This window comes from Nelumbo nucifera, chromosome 4 (genome assembly GCF_055504915.1).
Source record: "Nelumbo nucifera cultivar China Antique chromosome 4, China Antique-T2T, whole genome shotgun sequence".
In the NCBI taxonomy this organism is placed as follows: Eukaryota; Viridiplantae; Streptophyta; class Magnoliopsida; order Proteales; family Nelumbonaceae; genus Nelumbo; species Nelumbo nucifera.
The window spans coordinates 87,744,687-87,764,721 of NC_142652.1; the positions used below are offsets into that span (position 1 = coordinate 87,744,687).

The following is a 20,035-nucleotide window of genomic DNA, read 5'->3' on the forward strand; positions in this document are numbered from 1 at the left end:
GCTTGCGAGCCTAGTATTAAATAAATAATTTTTATTACATACATACATATATATATAATAAATAATTTTATTATATATAATAATATTTTTATTGATATAATATTTTTATTTTTTATGTATAATAGTAAATCATTTTTATATTTCTTATTTTCTTGTATGTAAAATAAAAATAAATTTTATAATTATTTTATATATATAATATTAAATAATTTTTATAATTCTTAATTTTTTGTCTAAAAAAAAAATAATAATTATATATATATAATTTTTATTTTTTCATAAAAACTTCACTTATAGTCGAACTCGAATTGAACTGAGCTCAAACTAGCGAGCTCTAACTCGAATCGAACTCGAGGTCGAGCTTGATTCTATTCCTACGAGCGAGCTAAAATAAACAAGTATTCGGCTCGGATAGATTCGAATCCACCCCTACGCGCATCGAACAGGAGATGACAAAAAAAGCGATGTAAAACGCTACAAGTATTACGTGATGACTCAGAGAAAGAGCTCAAGTGCTCTAGTGCTCCACATAAAAATGTACGTTAATCGGTATCTAAATCGTTTATTCAGTTTTGATTCTCTGATATCATCAACCATTTTTATTATTATATTTTAGTATGGGAGTGGCATTGGCAAATGGTGATCCCAGTTGTGGTAGTATAAATATAAAAATCATAAAAACCCTAACGAGGACGTTGTTCTTCTTCCCGCCATTTCCAGTTTTATAATTCAGGTGGTTGCAGGGCTGCTTTGGGTTTCATGGATCTGGGTCCCGGAGAAGATCCTCCCAAAACCCTGTCTGTAACTGTAAGGTTAGGATTTCTGTTACTCAAATTTTATCGGACTTCTTATTTCTTTCTCTCTTTTTTTGTCAATTACTTGGTTTTTCAATACCACTTTTATGCTCGTTTATAGTCTTCATTTTTCTTTTTTGCTTATAGAATTGCTATATGCTTAACTTCGAGACTTGTTTTTCTTTGTTTTGTAGTTCAACTAATCTCCTCATTTACTATTCTCCTTGTTTTCACTTTATTATCTCTATCTTTAACCAAAATTTATTATTGATTGTGAAATGCTCTAATCCAGTAAAGCTACTCAGCTGGATGATTGAGAACCCAGAGGCCTTAAACAGTATATTTATTTGATATACTTCAGACGAGAAGGAGCTTGTTAATTTGAGAGGAGTAATTGATACCCACTGGGGACTTTGAACGATAAAGTGAGAGCACTATATCTAATCAAGTTAATACCATTGGTTTAATGATGCATAAGGAAGAAGAGGTGGTGGAGGTGGATAGGGTGAGAAAAGTTGCTGAATGGGATGAGAGCTCAGAGGCCTTAGATAGGCATGTCGCTCTAGCAAAGAAATTGGTAGTTTTTTCCTTGGGAGATGCTAAATCCAAGGAATACTTTCATTTGTTAAAGGAAGAGGAGCATCAGGCTGCAACAAGGAAGGCAAGCAATTATGTCATTAGGAGATGAGGAATCAAATGCTGAAATTGTTATTGTTAGTGGAGATGAGGAATCAAATGCAGAAATTGTTATTGTTAGTGGAGATGAGGAATATGTTGAAGATGCAGAAATTATTATTATTAATGGCGATGAGGAATATGTTGAAGGGGTCATTGTTTGGTGCAATGGTAAAATCTTTGGCTTCTAAGTATAAGAGCACAGGTTTGATCCGTGAGCAGCCACTTTGTGAAAAAAAAAACCCAAAGGTTAGGTCTGTATCCAGTCCATCCCTCCTAAAGAGGCAAAGACCCCAGTTAAGTAGGATCAACATTGATAATGACCTTTTTTTTACAAAGGAGCATGTTGAAACTTGAAACCTTGATTCCTTAATTTCAAAGTGAAAATTTGACCTACGGGCTTTGGACAAGGGGGGCCAGGGGCAGGGGGCTGGATTTAATTTTCTGGGTTATCTTGAATTTCTGTTTTTATGGTACTAATAGTCTATCTTTCTGGTGGGTTATCTTTTCCCCTTGCTCCACCTCCTTATTATCTTTTATGCCCTTTTCTTCTTTCATTATAATATAAATATAATAATTGATAACTATATCATAAAAGGCTAAAGTTCCCTTATGTCCATCTGTTCCCATAAGCCCTGTCTGTAGCTGAGAACCATAGATTAGGTATCAATTATTATACTTATTTCAGGGTACAAGTGTCTATCCTATCACCTTGGCCTTTTTTTTTTGAGAAAAGATAACTATTATATTCAAAAGGGGCAAAGGGGGGGATGTACAAACAACCATCAGGGTCTCACAACTATAAAATCACCCCACTTAAGGGGGCAAACCATTAGCACTATACAAAAAAATTCTATCCACCCCAGATTTAGCCAAAAGATCCGCAATTAAGTTCAGCTCCCTAGAAATCCATCTAAAGCCAGTCGCAATGCAGAGAAGAGGTTATTTCTGATCTCAATGAGGAAATGACCCAACCTCCAAGGGCCCTTTTCTGGGTGGGAAGCGCAATTAATAACATTTCTGGAATCCCCCTTAATGAGAACAGAGTTCAGATGAAGAGATCTTAACCATTCTCAGACCCATCACCAAAGTTCTGATTTCAGCTTCTGAAGCATCTACAGAACCAACTGGGCCACTGAAAGCCCAAATCACAGAACCGTCTCTGTTTAAAAAAATTCCCCCAGTGCCAGCCGCTAGTGGTTGGTTGGGAGATGATCTACTTCTGCCATCAAACTTCAGTAAGAAATCTAGGTCTGGTCTTGGAGTGCTGGATTGTCCGAGCTGATTGTCAAAGTGAGAGGAGTGTACAATCTCTAATAAATTTCTTTTCAAGATCAGAATAGCTGAAACCTTTGAACTGATCAGAAGAGAGAAAAGCCAGGAGAAAGTGTAGGAAAAGATTCTTTCTCTAATGGTCTCTGATGTGGCGCGATCCGGGCACTCCTAGCTGGTGGCTGACTGGCTCCTTGTTGGCAACGAGCGGCACCTGAGAAGATGAAATGAAGGATTTCCGGGGGTTTGCCTGGTGGGAATACTCCGATGCTTAAGTTAGTACTGTGTATGGGGAGTAAAGAGAGAAATGAAAGCTAAAGAGTGGAGGTCGCGCTTTATCACTATATTCGAGAGGTTGGAGGTCTCAAGAAGAAGTTTCTCCTTTGCCTTGAGGGCTTTTATAAGAACGCTCTTGCGAGATCGGGCATAACTGCCACTGGGTCCCTGCCACAACCGTTACCTGCCAGGGCTGCGCAGGTGGCCGCTGGGACGTACTCCTTACCCAGGCGAGTGACACGTCCCCAAAGTGACAGGCACGCCTCCGCCTACTAAGAGCCGTGGGCGCAGACTATCGAAAGGATAGGGACTGCGCCGTCAGTTAGGGACGTGGCCCAGTCTGACTGGTACGGTCTATTAAATAGAAGCTTCTTGAGGAATGCTCGTGTGCCCATTCGCGAGCTACTTTGCGACGAGCTTCGAATATTTCAGAAGTACCCTTAATAGAATTGGTCCTCGGATGACTTGCCTTGTTCAGGAGCTCGGGCGAGCTGGCTTTCTTAGCTCGCAAGTTAAATTTTGCCTCGGAATATCCCTTGAGGTAGCTCGGGGGACCCGGAGCTCGCATTGTGGCAATCCCCTCCTTTCCCCCGCTACCATGTAGCGAGCTGCTTTATGGGCCTATCACTTAGCTGTACTGGACCACAATGCTGAACTGTCGCTTACACCGAGTCAGCATCCATGTGTCGCCGTTTTATAGGTCAGGCCAAATCATCCTTCATCAATTGCCCCCCACTCCTTGGGCTAAGAGTACCGCCTTAGCGCGGGGAGTTTATGAAGCGCGATGGACTGATTTGACCGAAATTCAAACTTGATTGACTGTCTTCAATAAATGCATTTGCGGGAATTAGGAGATCTTCTGACTTCTTTGACTTTTCGGATTCCGAAGACGTGCTGAGGTGGCCTTTAATTCCGAATGTCGTGCGGCTGCGACTACCTTAATCGTGGAAGATGTACTGCCAATCGCCTTTGGTTTTCAGAAGGCGTGCGGTTAGGGCGCCCGCTAACCGTTGGATCTGCTTTGATCCGGGCCGTCGGTTTGAGAGGGCGAGGGCTATAAATGGGGAGCCCCCCTCGGCCCTATCTCCGTCCACGCCATCTTGCTTTGGACTCTGAGGTCGCGTACTTCGCCTAGTCTACTCGAGTTCTTCAGTCCGCTCTGTTCCGTCTACTCTGGTGAGTCCCAATTGCCGTCAGCCATGTCTGGGTACCCACGCCATACCTACCACAGGGGCGATAGCCAAGATGATGATGCTCCCTTGAGCTCGGGGGGAGCCTGGGAGCATATCCCGGAGGCTCGGGAGGCCTCTGGCAACATGGCGTCCACTTCTAGGGGGAGGGAGCCTGATACTTTTGGCCCTTCCTTAATGACAGCGGAGAGACTCAGGTCTCTGATCCGCTACTTTCGCCTTCCTGGGGACCTGGTTTACAGCCTCCCTACTGGCAACTTCCCTTGGGAGCATGGTCCCAATGACATAGTGATCTTTCAGGAACAGCTCGAGGCTGGCCTGCGTCTTCCCCTGCACCCCTTGATAGTGAAGGTGCTGAACCATTTCAACATCACTATTGACCAGCTTCACCCCAACGCTGTTCGAAACATGGTTGGGACTATATCCCTATGTCACGAGTACTGCCTCCCTTTGGACCTTGACATTTTCGCCTCTATCCTTTGTATAAAGAATGCTGCTCCTGGGGTTCCTCCGGAGAGGCGCTTTTACTACCTCTCTCCCCGTTGCGGATACAAGCTCTTGTACGAGCTGCCGAATAAGATCCCCGCCTGGAAGCGGGACTACTTTGTGGTCTGTAACCCCGAAGGGTGGCCTTTTCCCACCGCTTGGAGGGGCGCCATCCAGGACCCCGGGGCCGAGCTGAACCCTAAGATTCGGAAAACGATGCTGTCCTGGGCGTCGGTAGGCTTCCTTTTCTCGGACTACTTGGCCGAGGAGAAGCTCGTGCAGGCAGGCTTGAGCCCAGGTAGGTCGGCCTTTTAGGTCGCGTAGTGTCTTGTGACTTGTGTACACATGCATTTTGCTTCCTGTTGGACTAATATCTTGTGGTCTTTTGGCAGCCATCATGTCTAGTGCCGATTCGCGCCGCCTTCTCTCGGGTAGCCAGAGACGCCAGGTGAAGAGGACGCGCCCCGATCGGACCCCTCCTTCGGGAAGCACTGAGTTCGGGTTTGCCGAGCCGGTCCTGCCCTCTCCTCCGCCTGAGGTTCCGATGCCCCCTCCTGTGGGGACTTGTGGGGTCAACTCTGGGGGAAGCGAGCCCTCTCTGCCGGGGGAGGCCCCCTTTAACCCCCTTCAACCCCGTCCTTACCCCCGGTTCCCAGTGGGAAACTGGGAAGGGGTAAACGATTATCTGGTAGCTCGCCGGAGGAGTCGGAAGGGAATCAATAATGACGAGATAGCTCAGTGGGGAAACATGGAGCCCGGGGATCTCTCTGCGTTCGCCTCTGCCCACTGCATGGTGGTAAGTGGCCTTTTTCCCTTTTTCCCTCTCGTTTTGCCCTTTTTCGCTGTCTTCTGATCGTCTTTTTCGTCGATAGGTAAATTCCGCCATCCATGCCATGGCTCTCCAGATGCGCATCCATCGCGTTGACGCCCTCGACCGGATCCGGGGCGAGCTCCATCACACTCGCAAGGGGAGCGAGTCTCAGGAGCTGCTCGTTCATGACCAGGAGGCTCAAATCGCTCGGCTTACTGAAGAGAGCGCACGCTATAGGGAGGAATCGTCGAGGATGGTGGGGGAGAGGGAGCTCCTCAGGCAACAGGTGCGGGACCTGGAGTCCACTCTTCTGAATCGGACCCGAAACTTTGATCAGATGGTGGAGGTTGAGCGAGAGAAAGCAATCTGGGATTTTAAAGACTCCTAGGAATTTCATGACCTCCAGGCGGAGTATGGCTCGGGTTCGTACCGCTCAGGGTTTAAGCTCTGTCGGTGGCTGGAAGAAGTTCTCCGGGCTTAACCTCGACGACATTACTATGAAGGGTCTGTCCCCCGAGACAGCAGACCAAGCGGATGAAGAGGAGCCTGATTCTCTGGAGGATGAGGAGGCGGATCCTTGAGGTGGCGTTTCTCTGGGCTTCTATGGCTTCCGGGTGCCGTAAACCCGGTCTTTCACCAGTTTTCCGGTTGGGCGGTTGTGCCCCATGATGATCAAACCTTTCCCGAGCTGTTTAGCTCGGTTGCTGCACTTGTTATTTTCATTTACTGCATTTGTTTGTTGTTTGTTGTTGGTTGTTTTTTTTTTGACAATGAAAGTCTCTCCCCTCTTCTGAGTATGATGAACTCCTTTTATTTTGCTAAAGCGATCTCATCATTTGGGTTATTGAAGTTACCTACCCAAAGTAGGGCTCTTCGGTAGGCGTTCTCCCTATTGGTCATGTTTAGGGCCTCCGTGGCATACCGCGAAGTGATTACTACGTATGTCCGAACTAAGCATTGGTTGGTTATCCCTTAGTTCGACCGACGTATCGAGACAAGCTATGCTTCGTAGGGTTTGAACCCGAGCTACTTACGCCTTTAATATTTCATACTTTGCCTTCGCTATTGAGGTAGCTGTCTTTCTTCACGCCGAGGTCTTTGTTAGCTCGGTGTTTTGACCCTTAGGCTTAGGGAGGGACCCGTAGTCCGCTCTTGGATTCTCCCAAGCGGAAGTGGCGATTGGGGTCTTCTTGTGCCGAGGTCATGTTAGCTCGGTATTCTAGCCCTCAGGCTTTGGGAGTAGCTCGTGGCCTACTCGCTTCTTACAGATAATATTGCCTTAAATTGACAATATTCCATGCTCGAGGTACTTGTTTCCCTTCGAGGGTCTCGAGCTCGTATGTTCCTTCCCCGAGCACTCGTTTCACTCGGTAAGGACCTTCCCAGTTGGACCCGAGTTTGCCAGTGCCGGGTTCAGGTACCATAACTTTACGAAGGGCCAGGTCGCCAATGCGGAGGTTCCACTTCTTGACCCTGGCGTTGTAGTACCGAGCTACTCTCTGCTGGTAGGCTGCGGTCCTAATGTACGCGAGATCCCTTACTTCATCGAGTAGGTCGAGGTTGGTGCGTAGCTCATCTTTGTTTGTTTGATCACTGTATGCTTCTAGGCGCAACGTAGGTACTTCGATCTCTGCGGGGATCACTGCTTCGGTGCCGTAGGTGAGATTGAAGGGTGTTTCTCCCGTGGCGGTTTTCTCCGTGGTCCGGTAGGCCCATAAGACATTGGGTAGTTCATCTGCCCACAATCCTTTAGCTCGATCCAGCCGTGCCTTTAGTCCACGGAGGATGGCTCTGTTCATGACTTCTGCCTGGCCATTTGCCTGAGAGTGCGCGACTGAAGTAAAGTTCTGTTGGATCCCCATGTCTCGGCACCAGTCTTGAAATTTGATGTCTTCGAACTGTTTGCCGTTGTCGGAGATCAATACTCGAGGTAATTCGAAGCGGCATACGATGTTCTTCCAAAAGAAGTTTTGGACATTTCGGGCTGTTATTGTTACGAGGGGTTCGGCTTCTACCCACTTGGTAAAATAGTCCACTGCTACCACTAAGAACTTCCTTCCACCCGTTGCTGGCGGGAATGGCCCGAGTAGATCAATGCCCCACTGTGTAAAGGGCCACGGACTGGTGAGGTATTTGAGGTCGGCAGCGGGTTGGTGGTGAACATTGGCATGTCTCTGGCATTTATCACATTTTCTAACTAGTTCAATGGCATCTGCCTTCATCGTTGGCCAATAGTACCCTTGTCGAAGCGCTTTCTGGGCGAGGGCCCTGCTCCCCAAGTGTTCGCCACATAGACCCTCATGGGTGTCGCGGAGTACGAGTTCGGCTTCGGTAGGTCGCAAGCAACGCAGGTAGGGGAGTGTGTAGGATCTCCTGTATAGCCGTTCGTCTATCATGACGTATTTAGCTGCTTGACGTTGCACCCTTCTGGCTGCATTGCGCTCTGCAAGGAGGGTCCCGTGTAACAAGAAGCTCATGAGTGGGTCAATCCAGCTCGGCTCTGCTTGAACGACGGGAGCGACCTCCTCTGCCCCTCCGAGAATGCTAGGCCGAGACAGGTCCTCTATGTACACGGTTCTCATGGTGATGTCGCTAGTGTTGGCTAACTTGGACAGGGCATCGGCCTCGGTGTTCTTCCGACCTAGGGATCTGTCTGATGAAGTGTGACTGGAAGTTGAGCAGGGCCTCTCTGACTTTGGCTAAATAAGCGACCATGGTTGGCTCGCGAGCTTCATACTCGCCCGTGACCAGGTTGACCACGAGCTGGGAGTCGCTGCAGATAACGATGTGCTTGGTTTTTACTTCTCTGGCTAAGGCTAGTCCGGCTATCAACGCCTCGTATTCTGCTTCATTGTTAGATGCCTCGAACTCGAAGCGTAGCGCGTATTCCAGTTTCATGCCGCTTGGGCCGTGCATAACTATTCCGGCACCGCTACCCTGTTGGTTCAAGGAGCCATCTACGTGAAGGATCCAGGGCTCCTCATCCCAGCTCGCGGTTGACCGAGCTAGGAGAGGTGCCACACTGGCTACTACTTCATGGGGTTTGGACTCGACCGACTCGGGAGCTTCGGGCTCACCCGAGGTGGGAGCCTCGCGCTCAATCGGCCTGGGAACTTTAGAGCTGAATGTGCATTCGGCTATGAAATCTGCTAAGGCTTGGGCCTTAATGGAAGTTCGCGGCTTGTATTGGAGGTCGTACTCGCTGAGCTCAATGGCCCACTTCGTCAACCGACCGGAGACCTCGGGCTTAAGCAATACTTGCCTCAGAGGTTTGTCGGTAAGAACGATAACAGTATGAGCTTGGAAGTACGGGCGAAGCTTCCGAGCTGCAATTATCAATGCGAATGCTAGCTTTTCCATCTCCAGGTATCTCGTTTCTACTCCCTGCAATACTTTACTAACATAATAGATGGGTCGTTGGACCCGATCTACTTCCTTTATTAGTACCGAACTGACCACCCCGTCGCTTGCCAAGAGGTAGAGTTCTAAAACATCGCCCTCATCGGGCCGGGTTAGGGTCGGCACGCTAGTAAGGTATTCCTTGAGCTCGTCGAACGCGAGCTGGCAATCTTGGGTCCATTCGAACCCTTTGCTCTTTATTGCCTTAAAGAACGGCAGACAGCGGTCCGCCGACTTAGACATGAAACGGCTTAGGGCGGCTATGCGGCCATTCAACCTCTAAACCTCCTTCGGCTTCCGGGGCGGTTTCATGTCTAAGATGGCCTTAACCTTATCCGGGTTGGTTTCAATGCCTCGCCGGTTAACGATGTATCCTAGGAACTTACCCGAGGTTACACCGAATACACACTTGTTTGGATTCAATTTTATATTGAACTTATGCAAAATTCCAAAAACAGAATGCAAGTCTTATATTAATTCATGTGAGAATTGGGTTTTGACGACCATGTCATCTACATAGCATTCTACTTTTCTGCCGATTAACGACGCAAACAATTTATTTACAAGCCTTTGAAAGGTTGCCCTTACGTTTTTCAACCCGAAGGGCATAACCTTGTAACAGTACAGACCGAATTCAGTGATGAAGGCAGTCTTTTCTTCGTCCGCCGAGTCCATCTTGATCTGGTTATAGCCCGAGTAGGCGTCCAAGAAACTTAGCAACTCATGCCTTAAGGTCGCATCCACCAAACGGTTGATTTTGGGGAGCGGGAAGCAATCTTTCGGGCAAGCCCGGTTCAGGTCGGTGTAGTCGACGCACATGCGCCACTTGCCGTTGGCCTTCTTTACCAGGACGGGTTGGCTACCCAGCTTGGGTAGTGGACTTCTCTTATGAAGTCCACCGCGAGGAGTTTCTCGACTTCTTCGTCGACTGCTTTCCACCGTTCCGGGGCTAGGTTGCGTTTCTTCTGTCTAACGGGCCTAACTACAGGATCAGTGTTCAGCTTGTGAGTTATGAGTCTGGGGTCTATACCGGGCATTTCTGCCGTAGACCATGCAAAAATATCTAAATTTTGAAGTAAAAAACTTACCAGTTCGGATCGTAGGGGCTCTTGGACGGAAGCGCCGATTTGGAGCGTCTGAGCTGGGTCTGCTGTTGTGGTCGGGACCGCGACCGTTTCTTCCGTGGGCGCGGCTCGTTCTTCGCCTTGCTCCTTGGGTCGTTCCAGTTCAAGGTAATCGGTCACCTTGGTTTTCCCCTTTAGGGCGGCAACGTAGCACTTGCGGGACTCGAGCTGGTCGCGCTACTCCCACACCGAAGTCTGTTGGGAACTTCATAGCCAAGTGGTAAGTGGAGACCACCGCCCGTAGGACATGGGTGATCGGTCGACCTACTATGGCATTGTAGGGAGAGGGGGTCGCTACCACTAGGAAGTTGTGTTCGAATCTGACCACACAAGGCCATGTGCCGATCTCTACAGGTATGTTATTTTCCCAAGGGGCCGGACTTCTTCTTCGCTGAAGCCTACCAAAGGAGTGTCTGCGGGCTTCAGATCGCTTCTCTGCAACTGAAGCTGGTCAAACGCGGCTTTGAAGAGTATGTCGGCCGAGCTGCCCGAGTCGACGAGTATGCGCCTAACCTCGAAGTCGTTGATTCTCAGCTTTATTACGAACGTGTCGTCGTGGGGGTAATGGACCCCTCACGCATCGTCTTCTGTGAAGAAAATTGGCTCTTCTGTTCTCGGCCGCTTTGGGGGGTTCTGCTCCTCCCGAGTGACCTCGCAAACCGACGTCCGAGCTGCCGCTGAGGTGCACCCTGCAACGACCGACATGTGGATGGTTCCCCGAACTGGCCTCTCCTCTGGAGGCTATCTCTGTGGTTGTTCGGCCGGCTTGCCACTGGACTCGGAAGCGTCTTTACCGTTCTTCCCTTGCCGACCTGTTCTATTACTATTATTATTGTTATTATTATTTTGTACAAAGTTTCTCAAATATCCGCGACGGATGAGCTCCTCTATCTCATTGCGGAGGTTTTTACAACTCTCGATACTGTGACCGTGGTCCTTATGAAAACTGCAATACAAACTCTTATTTCTTTCATTGGGATTCCCCCTCAGACGGGGCGGCCACTTCACGTACAGGGCGTCCTTGATTGCCATCAGGATTTCGGCCCGCTTTGCGTTCAGTGGGGTGTAGTCATCTCGGTCTGGTGCGGGAACTCGGAACAACTGACCCGGCTTTGCACCCCGAACTATTTCCTTTTTTCTTCGGGTGTCCCCTTGACTGGAAGGTTCCCCTTCTCTCTTTCTTTTTTTGGGTACGCCCTCACCCTTCTAGTTGATCTCCTCTTCAGTGGCTATGAACTTATCCGCAAGCTTTAGAAACTCGGTTATGGTCGCGGGTTGGTCGACGACCATGTGCCACTTGAACTCTTTGTGCTTTACGCCCTTCTTGGCCGTTGCTAGGCGTACAGAGGGGTCCAGGCGCGGTATCTGCATACAAGCGTCGTTGAACCGTTTGATATAACTTCGGATGGACTCTCCCTCTCTTTGGGCTACGTTGAAGATGCTTTCTTCAGTCCGCGGGCACCGTTTGCTGGTGACAAAGTGGGACGTGAAGGCTTGTGCGAACTGCGCCCAACTTCTTATCGACCCAAGTGCCAAGTTTCGGTACCATGTGCGGGCTGCTCCCCTGAAAGTAGTGGAGAAGGCCACACACATGCATGACTCACTGGCTCGCGCCAGGTGCATCTGTGACTGAAAGGCGTCTACATGATCATTCGGGTCGAACGACCCGTCATACTTGTCAAGAGGGAGAAGCTTGAAATCCTTGGGCATCGGGACTACCAAGAGTTCGGAGGACAGGGGGGATGAAACCGAGAGGAGGGGAGCCTTGGCTTCGGCCGAGCCTACCTCTTCTTTGCCCATGAGCTCGGGCAAATCGCGGGTGATAGATCGGCGAGCTCGGCGGTGGCGTCTTTGCTTCTTGGTGGGCTTGGCGTTCGTGCTGCTCACCTCTGCGCTGTCCAGAATGGTTTGCACCGGGAGTAGCCCGGTCCGCTGGTGATGGCTGCGGACAGAAGGGGCCTGCTTAGAGTCTGTTGCCAGGATCTCGAACCGGTTTTCAAGGATTGGGGTTCCGAACTTTGACTGTCGAGGCGACGTTGACCTGCCGAGCCGGGGCCCTCCCGACCTGTCCACCTACGGCGAGATCGGGGTAGCCGGTCTCTCCCGTCTGCCGTGGGGGGGGCCTGGTTTTTTGGGAGATTTTGGGGGGCCTCTCCTCAGCCGGAGTGCTCGCTCTGGCGGCGAGATTTGGCTTGCTGCGAGGCCAGGTGCTGAGGCTGGAGCTGAGGCTATTGAAGCTGGGGTTGGGGCAGCTGGGGGAACTGCTGCTGATACTGGTACTGGGAGACCTGGTGCAGCACGTGCTGTTGATAGAGCTGAAGTTGTTGGAACTGTTGCATTTGGGCCTGCATGGCCTTCATGCACTGCATCAGATCCTCTAGCTGGTTCGGGCTAGCCGTTGGGGGCACGATCAAGGGTTCGGTGAACATCGTTCTGACTGTAGCGGGGAGTGGGGCGATGACAGGTGCCATTGTGAGAGGCACGTTCAAGCTGGGGATTCCGTCCGCTGAGAGGGGGATGGTGAACTGTCCGATACAGATAGTAGGAGACTGGGGTTGCTCCCTGGAGTTACCCATTTCCGTGCTTCGTCCGACGTTGCTAGAGGAAGCCATGAGCGCTGGGTTGTTTCAAGGAAGAAGAAGTAACTGAAAGAATTTAAAGGGGAAGGCCTTTTGAAGCGATTCCCATAGACGGCGCCAAATGATGTGGCGCGATCCGGGCACTCCTAGTTGGCGGCTGACTGGCTCCTTGTTGGCAACGAGAGGCACCTGAGTATATGAAAGGAAGGATTCCCGGGGGTTTGCCCGGTGGGAATACTCCGATGCTTAAGTTAGTACTGTGTATGGGGAGTAAAGAGAGAAATGAAAGCTAAGAGTGGAGGTCGCGCTTTATCACTATATTCGAGAGGTTGGAGGTCTCAAGAAGAAGTTTCTCCTCTGCCCTGAGGGCTTTTATAAGAGCGCTCTTGCGAGATCGGGCATAACCGCCACTGGGTCCCTGCCACAGCCGTTACCTACCAGGGCTGCGCAGGTGGCCGTTGTGACGTACTCCTTACCCGGGCGAGTGACACGTCCCCAAAGTGACAGGCACGCCTCCGTCTACTGAGAGACGTGGGCGCAGACTGTCGAAAGGATAGGGACTGCGCCGTCAGTTAGGGACGTGGCCCAGTCTGACTGGTACGGCCTATTAAATAGAAGCTTCCTGAGGAATGCTCGTGTGGCCCATTCGCGAGCTACTTTGCAACGAGCTTCAAATACTTCAGAAGTACCCTTAATAGAATTGGTCCTCGGATGACTTGCCTTGTTCGGGAGCTCGGGCGAGCTGGCTTTCTTAGCTCGCAAGTTAAGTTTTGCCTCGGAATATCCCTTGAGGTAGCTCGGGGGACCCGGAGCTCGCATTGTGGCGAGCCCCTCCTTTCCCCCGCTACCATGTAGTGAGCTGCTTTATGGGCCTATCACTTAGCCATACTGGACCACAATGCTGAGCTGTCGCTTATGCTGAGTCAGTGTCCACGTGTCGCCGTTTTATAGGTCGGGCCAAATCATCCTTCATCAGTCTCCATCCTAGCAAACTTGTTTGTGTGTAGAACAGTAATTTGGGTCTAAACCTATTTTTATTTAAAGTATTCCTTTAGAACAGTTGTGCCACACTTTTGTCTTTCGTTTCTCCCTTTTTGTTTATTTTGTTTCAGTAGCTGCTCAAGCTTGAGAGATGTGGTATATTATTTAATATAATGATCTTTCAACATTTTCTGTATTGATTTCATGTTTAGTGGGTACCCTTGTATGACAACTAGGGGAAGAAGTTTCCATAGACACACATGTCAATTGGGACTTACCCTGGTGTCTATGTATGTTTCCCTGTGCATGCTATAAGAGGCTTCATGTGGTAAAAAAATTTCTGCTTATCCTTATCCTCTGTTTCTTTGCATCAAAAACCATTGTTTGTGATGTATTTCCAACTTAAATTGTACAAGCATGCATCCATAAAGTCGGGTGGTTCTTGAAAGGTTATTTATTTTCTTTTTTCCCTAACTGAACAGTTGGGCAATAATGTGATTATCTGTAGATCCCTCACTCCAATGGCTTTTTACAGGCACAAATGCTCAGCATGCTTCAAGCAATACAAGAAAAAGGAGCATCTCATTGAGCACATGAAGGTGTCATACCACTCAATCCATGAGCCCAAGTGTGGGGCTTGTAAAAAGCACTGCAAATCACTGGAATCATTGAGGGAGCATCTTACAGGTGAGAACTGATTGCCTTTTTATAATCTGATTGGTGGTTGCTGCAGCCACATAATAACAATGCTAATGGCAAACAAAAGTAACTATTGTTATTATTTGTCTTCATGCAGCCTTAGAGTTATTGAACTACTAATGCCTGTCATGGGCATAATAATTCTAATTGTTATATTCATGTCTTTTGTTTATATTTCTTTCATATCTTGTCAAGGTCCATTGCCAAAAGCCAATTGTTCGAGGTTATTCGTTGCCCAAGGCTGTAATATTTGCTTGAACATCTTTGAGAGCCCTGATGCTCTCAACGCACATAAAGAGATGTGTATCTTTTCTTCCCCTGCTCCCATTGTAAGTTCAATAGATAGATTATTAGTTGATGAGTAAAATCACAAATTTCTAATTGAAAATTTTAGTTTTTTATGCTTCTTAAAAATTTGTTTTATTTTGAACTATAAAATATTTGCCAAAAGAAATAGAGAGAAAGTACAACACTTAAAGATTTAACCAAGGTTTTTAAAACCAGACTGGACAGGGAACTGTTTTGGGGACCGATTCCTGGTCGAACGGTCTACCGTCCAGTTTGAATGGATGACCCATTCTGACTTTAAAAAATAAAAAAATAAAAACGGCCAAAAACCGTTGTCCGGGTTGACGGTTCGACCATCCAGGTCAGCGGGTCGCTGACCAAATCAATGGTTTTGGCCAGAAAAAGCAGTTTTAGGGTGAAATGGAACTGGTTACCTGACCGGTTCCTGGGTTTTCTAGTCTGGTCTGGTTTTGAAAACCATGGATTTAACAGCAGCACATCACATGTACAATGATTACAAATTTTACAGATGGAAGTAAAAGGACTTAAATTAGTTGGGGATGGATTTGATTTTCTTCTTCAACAATTTATGGTGTGGAAGAATTTATTTCATTAAATATTGTGTCCTGCATGATGTGACATATTCAAAGATGAGTTTGACCAATCCCCATGGTTAGTATTCCTATATGTATGTGTGTTTGATGTGACCATTTATGTATTAAATTATTGTTCAATTTTGGTAAACTGGTCAATGCCCTTAAAGTCTTTCAAATTTTTATAGGGGCCTCTCAGAATGCCTTCCGTGGATTCTGAAATGGAAAATTCAGGATTGCCCAGTGTTGATAATACGAGCCAAGGTCCTCAAGTGGTTGCTATGGATTGTGAGATGGTCGGTGGTGGAAGTGATGGATCACTTGATCTTTGTGCAAGGGTGTGCCTCATTGATGAAAATGAGAAAGTGATCTTCCATTCTTTTGTGCAACCTTTGATTCCTGTCACCAATTATAGGTTTCCCCCCCTTGTCATGTCTGTTTTTTTATGAGTATCTTATCATGTCTGATTCCACCAAGTGATAATCTTGGTAGGTCTGCTTATCAATCTCATTTCACTTTTTTTTTTTTTCCTGCTGAAACCATCAGATATGACATAACTGGCCTAACAGAAGAGCATTTAAGAGATGCAATGCCACTCAACCAAGTGCAAGAGAAGATTCAGGAGATATTGTACAATGGGGAGGCCATATGGAGAATGCGAATGGAAGGGGGGAAAGCCAGACTTCTTGTGGGTCATGATCTAGAACATGACTTGGATTGCCTGAGAATGAACTACCCTGACCACTTATTGAGGTAAACACTACCCCCAGCATTGATTGGGCAAGTCCAATCAAATGAGAATGTATTGGGTCTTTATAGAATTGATAATGAAAATGAAGCTTACCATCATCAATAGACCTTTATTTTCATGTACATATATTGGCCCCTAATTCAAATACCTATCATTAGACAAGTGACCCATTTCTCAACAAGAAGGATGTGACATTTTATACAAGTTGTTAAATGAACAAGAACTTGCCTGATTTGTGCATTATTCAGGTTCTTTAGTTCATGGCTTAGTATAGCATCTTTTAGAGGAATGGTGTTCCTTTTACCAGATCTACTTTCTTTTTTTTTTTTTTGTCTTATTCTTACTTTTAAGACATCCTTAACTTTTATGCAGGGATACTGCCAAATACCGTCCATTGATGAAAACAAATCTGGTCAGCCACTCACTCAAGTACCTCACAAAGACATATTTAGGGCAAGTCACTCTTCTCATCTGTTCTTTACTTACCAGATTTTAACTTTTGTAGCAACCAAACTCATGGTCATCTAAGGGGGAAAATGTGAGGAATGAAAGTGGTAAAGAATTCCATAAAAATGTAGGAAGTCAGACATATAAGGGGGTTAGAAGAAATCACCAGATAAACAACAGGAAGAAGACATGAAGCTGCTAATTTAAATCGAGTCCTATTAGTTGGTAACCTTACAAGTTTTTGTAGCTTGCCATTGTCCATTCCCCAGATGTGTCCTTGTACTCATGCACTTTACAATTCTTCCATTCAAAAATAAGTTTCTGATTCCACCCAAGTGATCAGTCACCAGTTCTAATGGGAAGAATCTATCATTCTTAAAATGTTTAGCCATAAATGGTTTTTCTATCATTCTTAAATATAGAACATAGTGACCATTACATGCCAAATAAAAATATTATGCATGAAAGTTCTTGCTACTAAAGTTCCTAATAGATTCTTAATCATGGATCTATGGCTTTACAGATTTGAGATTCAGTCTGGAGTACATGACCCATACGAGGATTGTGTGGCTGCTATGAGGCTTTACAAGAGGATGAGTGCTCAAGATCATCAAATGGAAGGAACTTTGACACCTGATTTAACTCAGTATACTCAGATCTATACAAAAAGCTTTGATTCATGGAAGCCCAAGCAACTAGAGAAGATGTCCCCAGATGAACTTTTCAAGATTTCAAGATCAAGCTACAGGTGTTGGTGTTTGGATTCAAGGAAACCAACGGAATCCTGAGTGCTTGTAACTTTTCTTCTCCATACAGGAAAATGTGGATGTTCTTCTAAATAAATTGCAAAGGAATATGGAAAGGAGCTACGATTTCTTTGTTCATATTCAAGTTACATGTTCAAATTGACATGGAGGCTAAAGCTTGATTACAACAAAAGGCTGGAAAGTGGTAATCAACTAATCCTAGGGATGGCAATTATCAGATGATCCGATAACTGTAAATGCAAATGTATACCAAAGAAAAGGACAGTGTAATTGGGGTTGTTTTATCCAGGACAAAGGAAGAAACATTCTGATTTTTTATTTTCACTCATTTTATTTGTTGGTTTTACGTCCTTTATATTACAGAGCAGACAAGTCATTTGTTAATCAGTAACAAAGAAGCCCGGGCCTATTGGAAGCAAAAACTCTGCACACATGGCATCCAACCACACATCGAGAATATCTCCCTTACTTTAGTCTTGCATGTTAAATTTATGGGGAGATGTTCCTAATGTGCAGCTGGATGCCCATGTTAAATTTATGGGGAGATGTTCCTAATGTGCAGCTGGATGTCCATGCAAAGTTTTTGCTTGCAGGAGATCCCATTGCATAACAAGGACTATATGGTGCTCTCTACTCTGTACCACCAAGCCGTATGATGCTTCTCAGTTCTCATTACTATTTCCATGCATGAATTGCTTGCCCATATTCTGCCCGTCTGCCTAATGAACCCAACTACATATGAATTGGTGTGGGTGGACTAGTTGTATTTTGGTTGCATTTGTGCTGGTTTTAGTTTTTATATTCTTTGAGAGAAAAGATCAAAGTTGAAAACTTGACATGTTAAATGTATTATGTGATTTTGAGATTTCTAAGTATACAAACTCTGTTAAATAAACTGCACAAAAATGTTTGTTTGTTTTTTTTTTTTTTGATAGTTGAAAAGAGGATATATTAGAGAGAGAAACCATTACAAAAGAGTTCAACCAGCCCAGTGGAGATCCCCACCAACAAGATCTAGTCCTAAACAATTTGGCTTTACTAGCCACTTGCGCACAGATAGTCTTTGACCTTGGTTTAAATAAAAAATATACATTCAAAAAAGTTCGAGAGAAAGCACAAATTCCATAAGTGGCAAATGAATTTTTATCTTTAACTGCACAAGAATGGGAAAAATCAGGAGGGCAAACATTTTTGTGTGTGAACTGCACAAAAATGTTTGCCTTCCTGATTTTGCCCATTCTTAGTGAACCTGATCTTTGCAATGAAACCAAATCACTAAGTCATCAATCAACACCATGGATTACAAAGCCAATATAATCATAAGGTTCCACCTTATGAGCGTAATGTGCAGCTTAAAAGAGCACAAGGTGCAAACCAGAAGACCCTACTATAAAGTTATTAAGATGGTTAGGATCCTCCAGTTTAAGCATTTTTTTTTTTTTGAGTCAAGCTTTCTGATATGAATGTTCTTTGTTGGCGAAGCATTTAAGATCTTAGGGTCGCAAACGGTATCTCGATGTCCGAATTGGAATTAGATCTGATTATCATTGGATCGAATATGGATCCACCCCTAACTGATCCAATAATATCCTATCCGATTTGATTTAAATATATACTAGTTAGGACCTGTGCGATGCATGGGCTTTATTTATAAGCAAAATTGAGGATGGAGCTCTATGAAATTTCCAATTAAGTGGTGCCCATATAAGTTCAATTCAAGTATTATTTTTTGGGTTATGTCTAGTTTATCTAATCACAATCTAAGTTGCGATGAGAGGCCAATTTCCTATTCTCTAGATAAATTTGTATTATTTTTTTTGTATGTTAATTCTAATTTTTATATTTTTTGAAAAAGAAAATTTTATTGGTTTATTATTATTATTATTATTGTAATATTTTTAGTTAAAATTATAAAAAAACATCTAAATAACAATTCGATAAACCCACTTTTGTGTTTTGATCCTAACAATGGCCTCCCCTATAGTTTTGAAAAGAAAGTGTAAATACCTCATTTCCCTTGGCTTTTCAGTAATAAAAACATTAAAGTTGCCAAAATATTCTTATCTTTGTTAATGCATTATTATACACATTTTAAAGTTTCAACTTTACCCTTCATTTAATATATTTTGCCAAACAACTTTCAAAAAATAATTCTCCTTGTCTTTTTGGACAAAGTAAGACAAAAAGGCTGAAATGAAGTAAAATTACTGCATTACATCAACACCTTTTGTTAGGAATGTTGAAGAAAAGAAGATATATGCAACTTTTTTCAAAACAATAGTGGAGGTTTTTGTTAAGGTCAAAACACCAGGGAGTTTCATAGGATTGTTAGAAAACCTAAGGAGTTTTTTTATAACTTCCCTTATTTTTAAATGAAACTTAAATTGATTTTAAAATATTTGAAATATATTTAAAATTAACATTTTATATAATTTTGAAATTAGCAAAAATTAAATTTAATTAAGTATATTAAGTTTTTGTTAGGTTTAAATTTCTTATGAAATTTAATTAACTATATTAAGTTTTTATTTCTTAGTAGAACTTAAGTTGGTTCTAAATTAGTAAAAATTAATTATAAAACTAATAATTGTTAGATAATTTATATCAGTTTTATATTTAAAATTAAATTGATATTAGTTTTTTTATCTTATTCATTTTATTAATTAAATCTTTTTATTATATTAATAAAAATATTTTTATCAATAACAATAATTAACAATTATTTTATTCTATTAAAGTAACTTATTAAATTATTTTTATTATTGTTAATTAATTTTTATTATTTTCAAATGGAATATAAATGGATTATAATTTTAAATGGATTAGCGTAATAGTATATAATTTAATATCTCAATTTCAATATAATTAATCTTTACTAATAATGACAATTTAATGTAATATAT

The 20,035-nt window shown here is 44.6% G+C and overlaps 1 protein-coding gene across 2 annotated transcripts; it reads left to right on the plus strand.

Annotated features, from left to right (window-relative positions):
- The first annotated feature begins 321 nt into the window (after positions 1–321).
- On the plus strand, positions 322–17,456 carry LOC104612826 (uncharacterized). Of its 2 annotated transcripts, none has more exons than XM_010280419.2 (8): positions 322–537; positions 744–812; positions 14,123–14,274; positions 14,482–14,615; positions 15,356–15,582; positions 15,714–15,920; positions 16,291–16,371; positions 16,889–17,456. In XM_010280419.2, exons 1-8 carry the CDS (start codon positions 491–493, stop codon positions 17,151–17,153), a joined length of 1,182 nt encoding a protein of 393 aa, XP_010278721.1. In that variant the 5' UTR covers positions 322–490; the 3' UTR covers positions 17,154–17,456. The 2 variants fall into 2 exon arrangements, with proteins under 2 accessions (XP_010278721.1, XP_010278725.1); XM_010280423.2 differs by having other exon boundaries at positions 360–537; positions 721–812.
- Positions 17,457–20,035: the final 2,579 nt, after the last annotated feature.

Bases quoted from the DNA above. Each gene is read 5' to 3' on its own strand.
- LOC104612826 (XM_010280419.2), top strand. From the start codon at position 491: ATGACTCAGAGAAAGAGCTCAAGTGCTCTAGTGCTCCACATAAAAAT. The intron at 14,275-14,481 runs GTGAGAACTGAT...TATCTTGTCAAG, and splicing joins ATTGAGGGAGCATCTTACAG to GTCCATTGCCAAAAGCCAAT. The intron at 15,583-15,713 runs GTTTCCCCCCCT...TGAAACCATCAG, and splicing joins ATTCCTGTCACCAATTATAG to ATATGACATAACTGGCCTAA.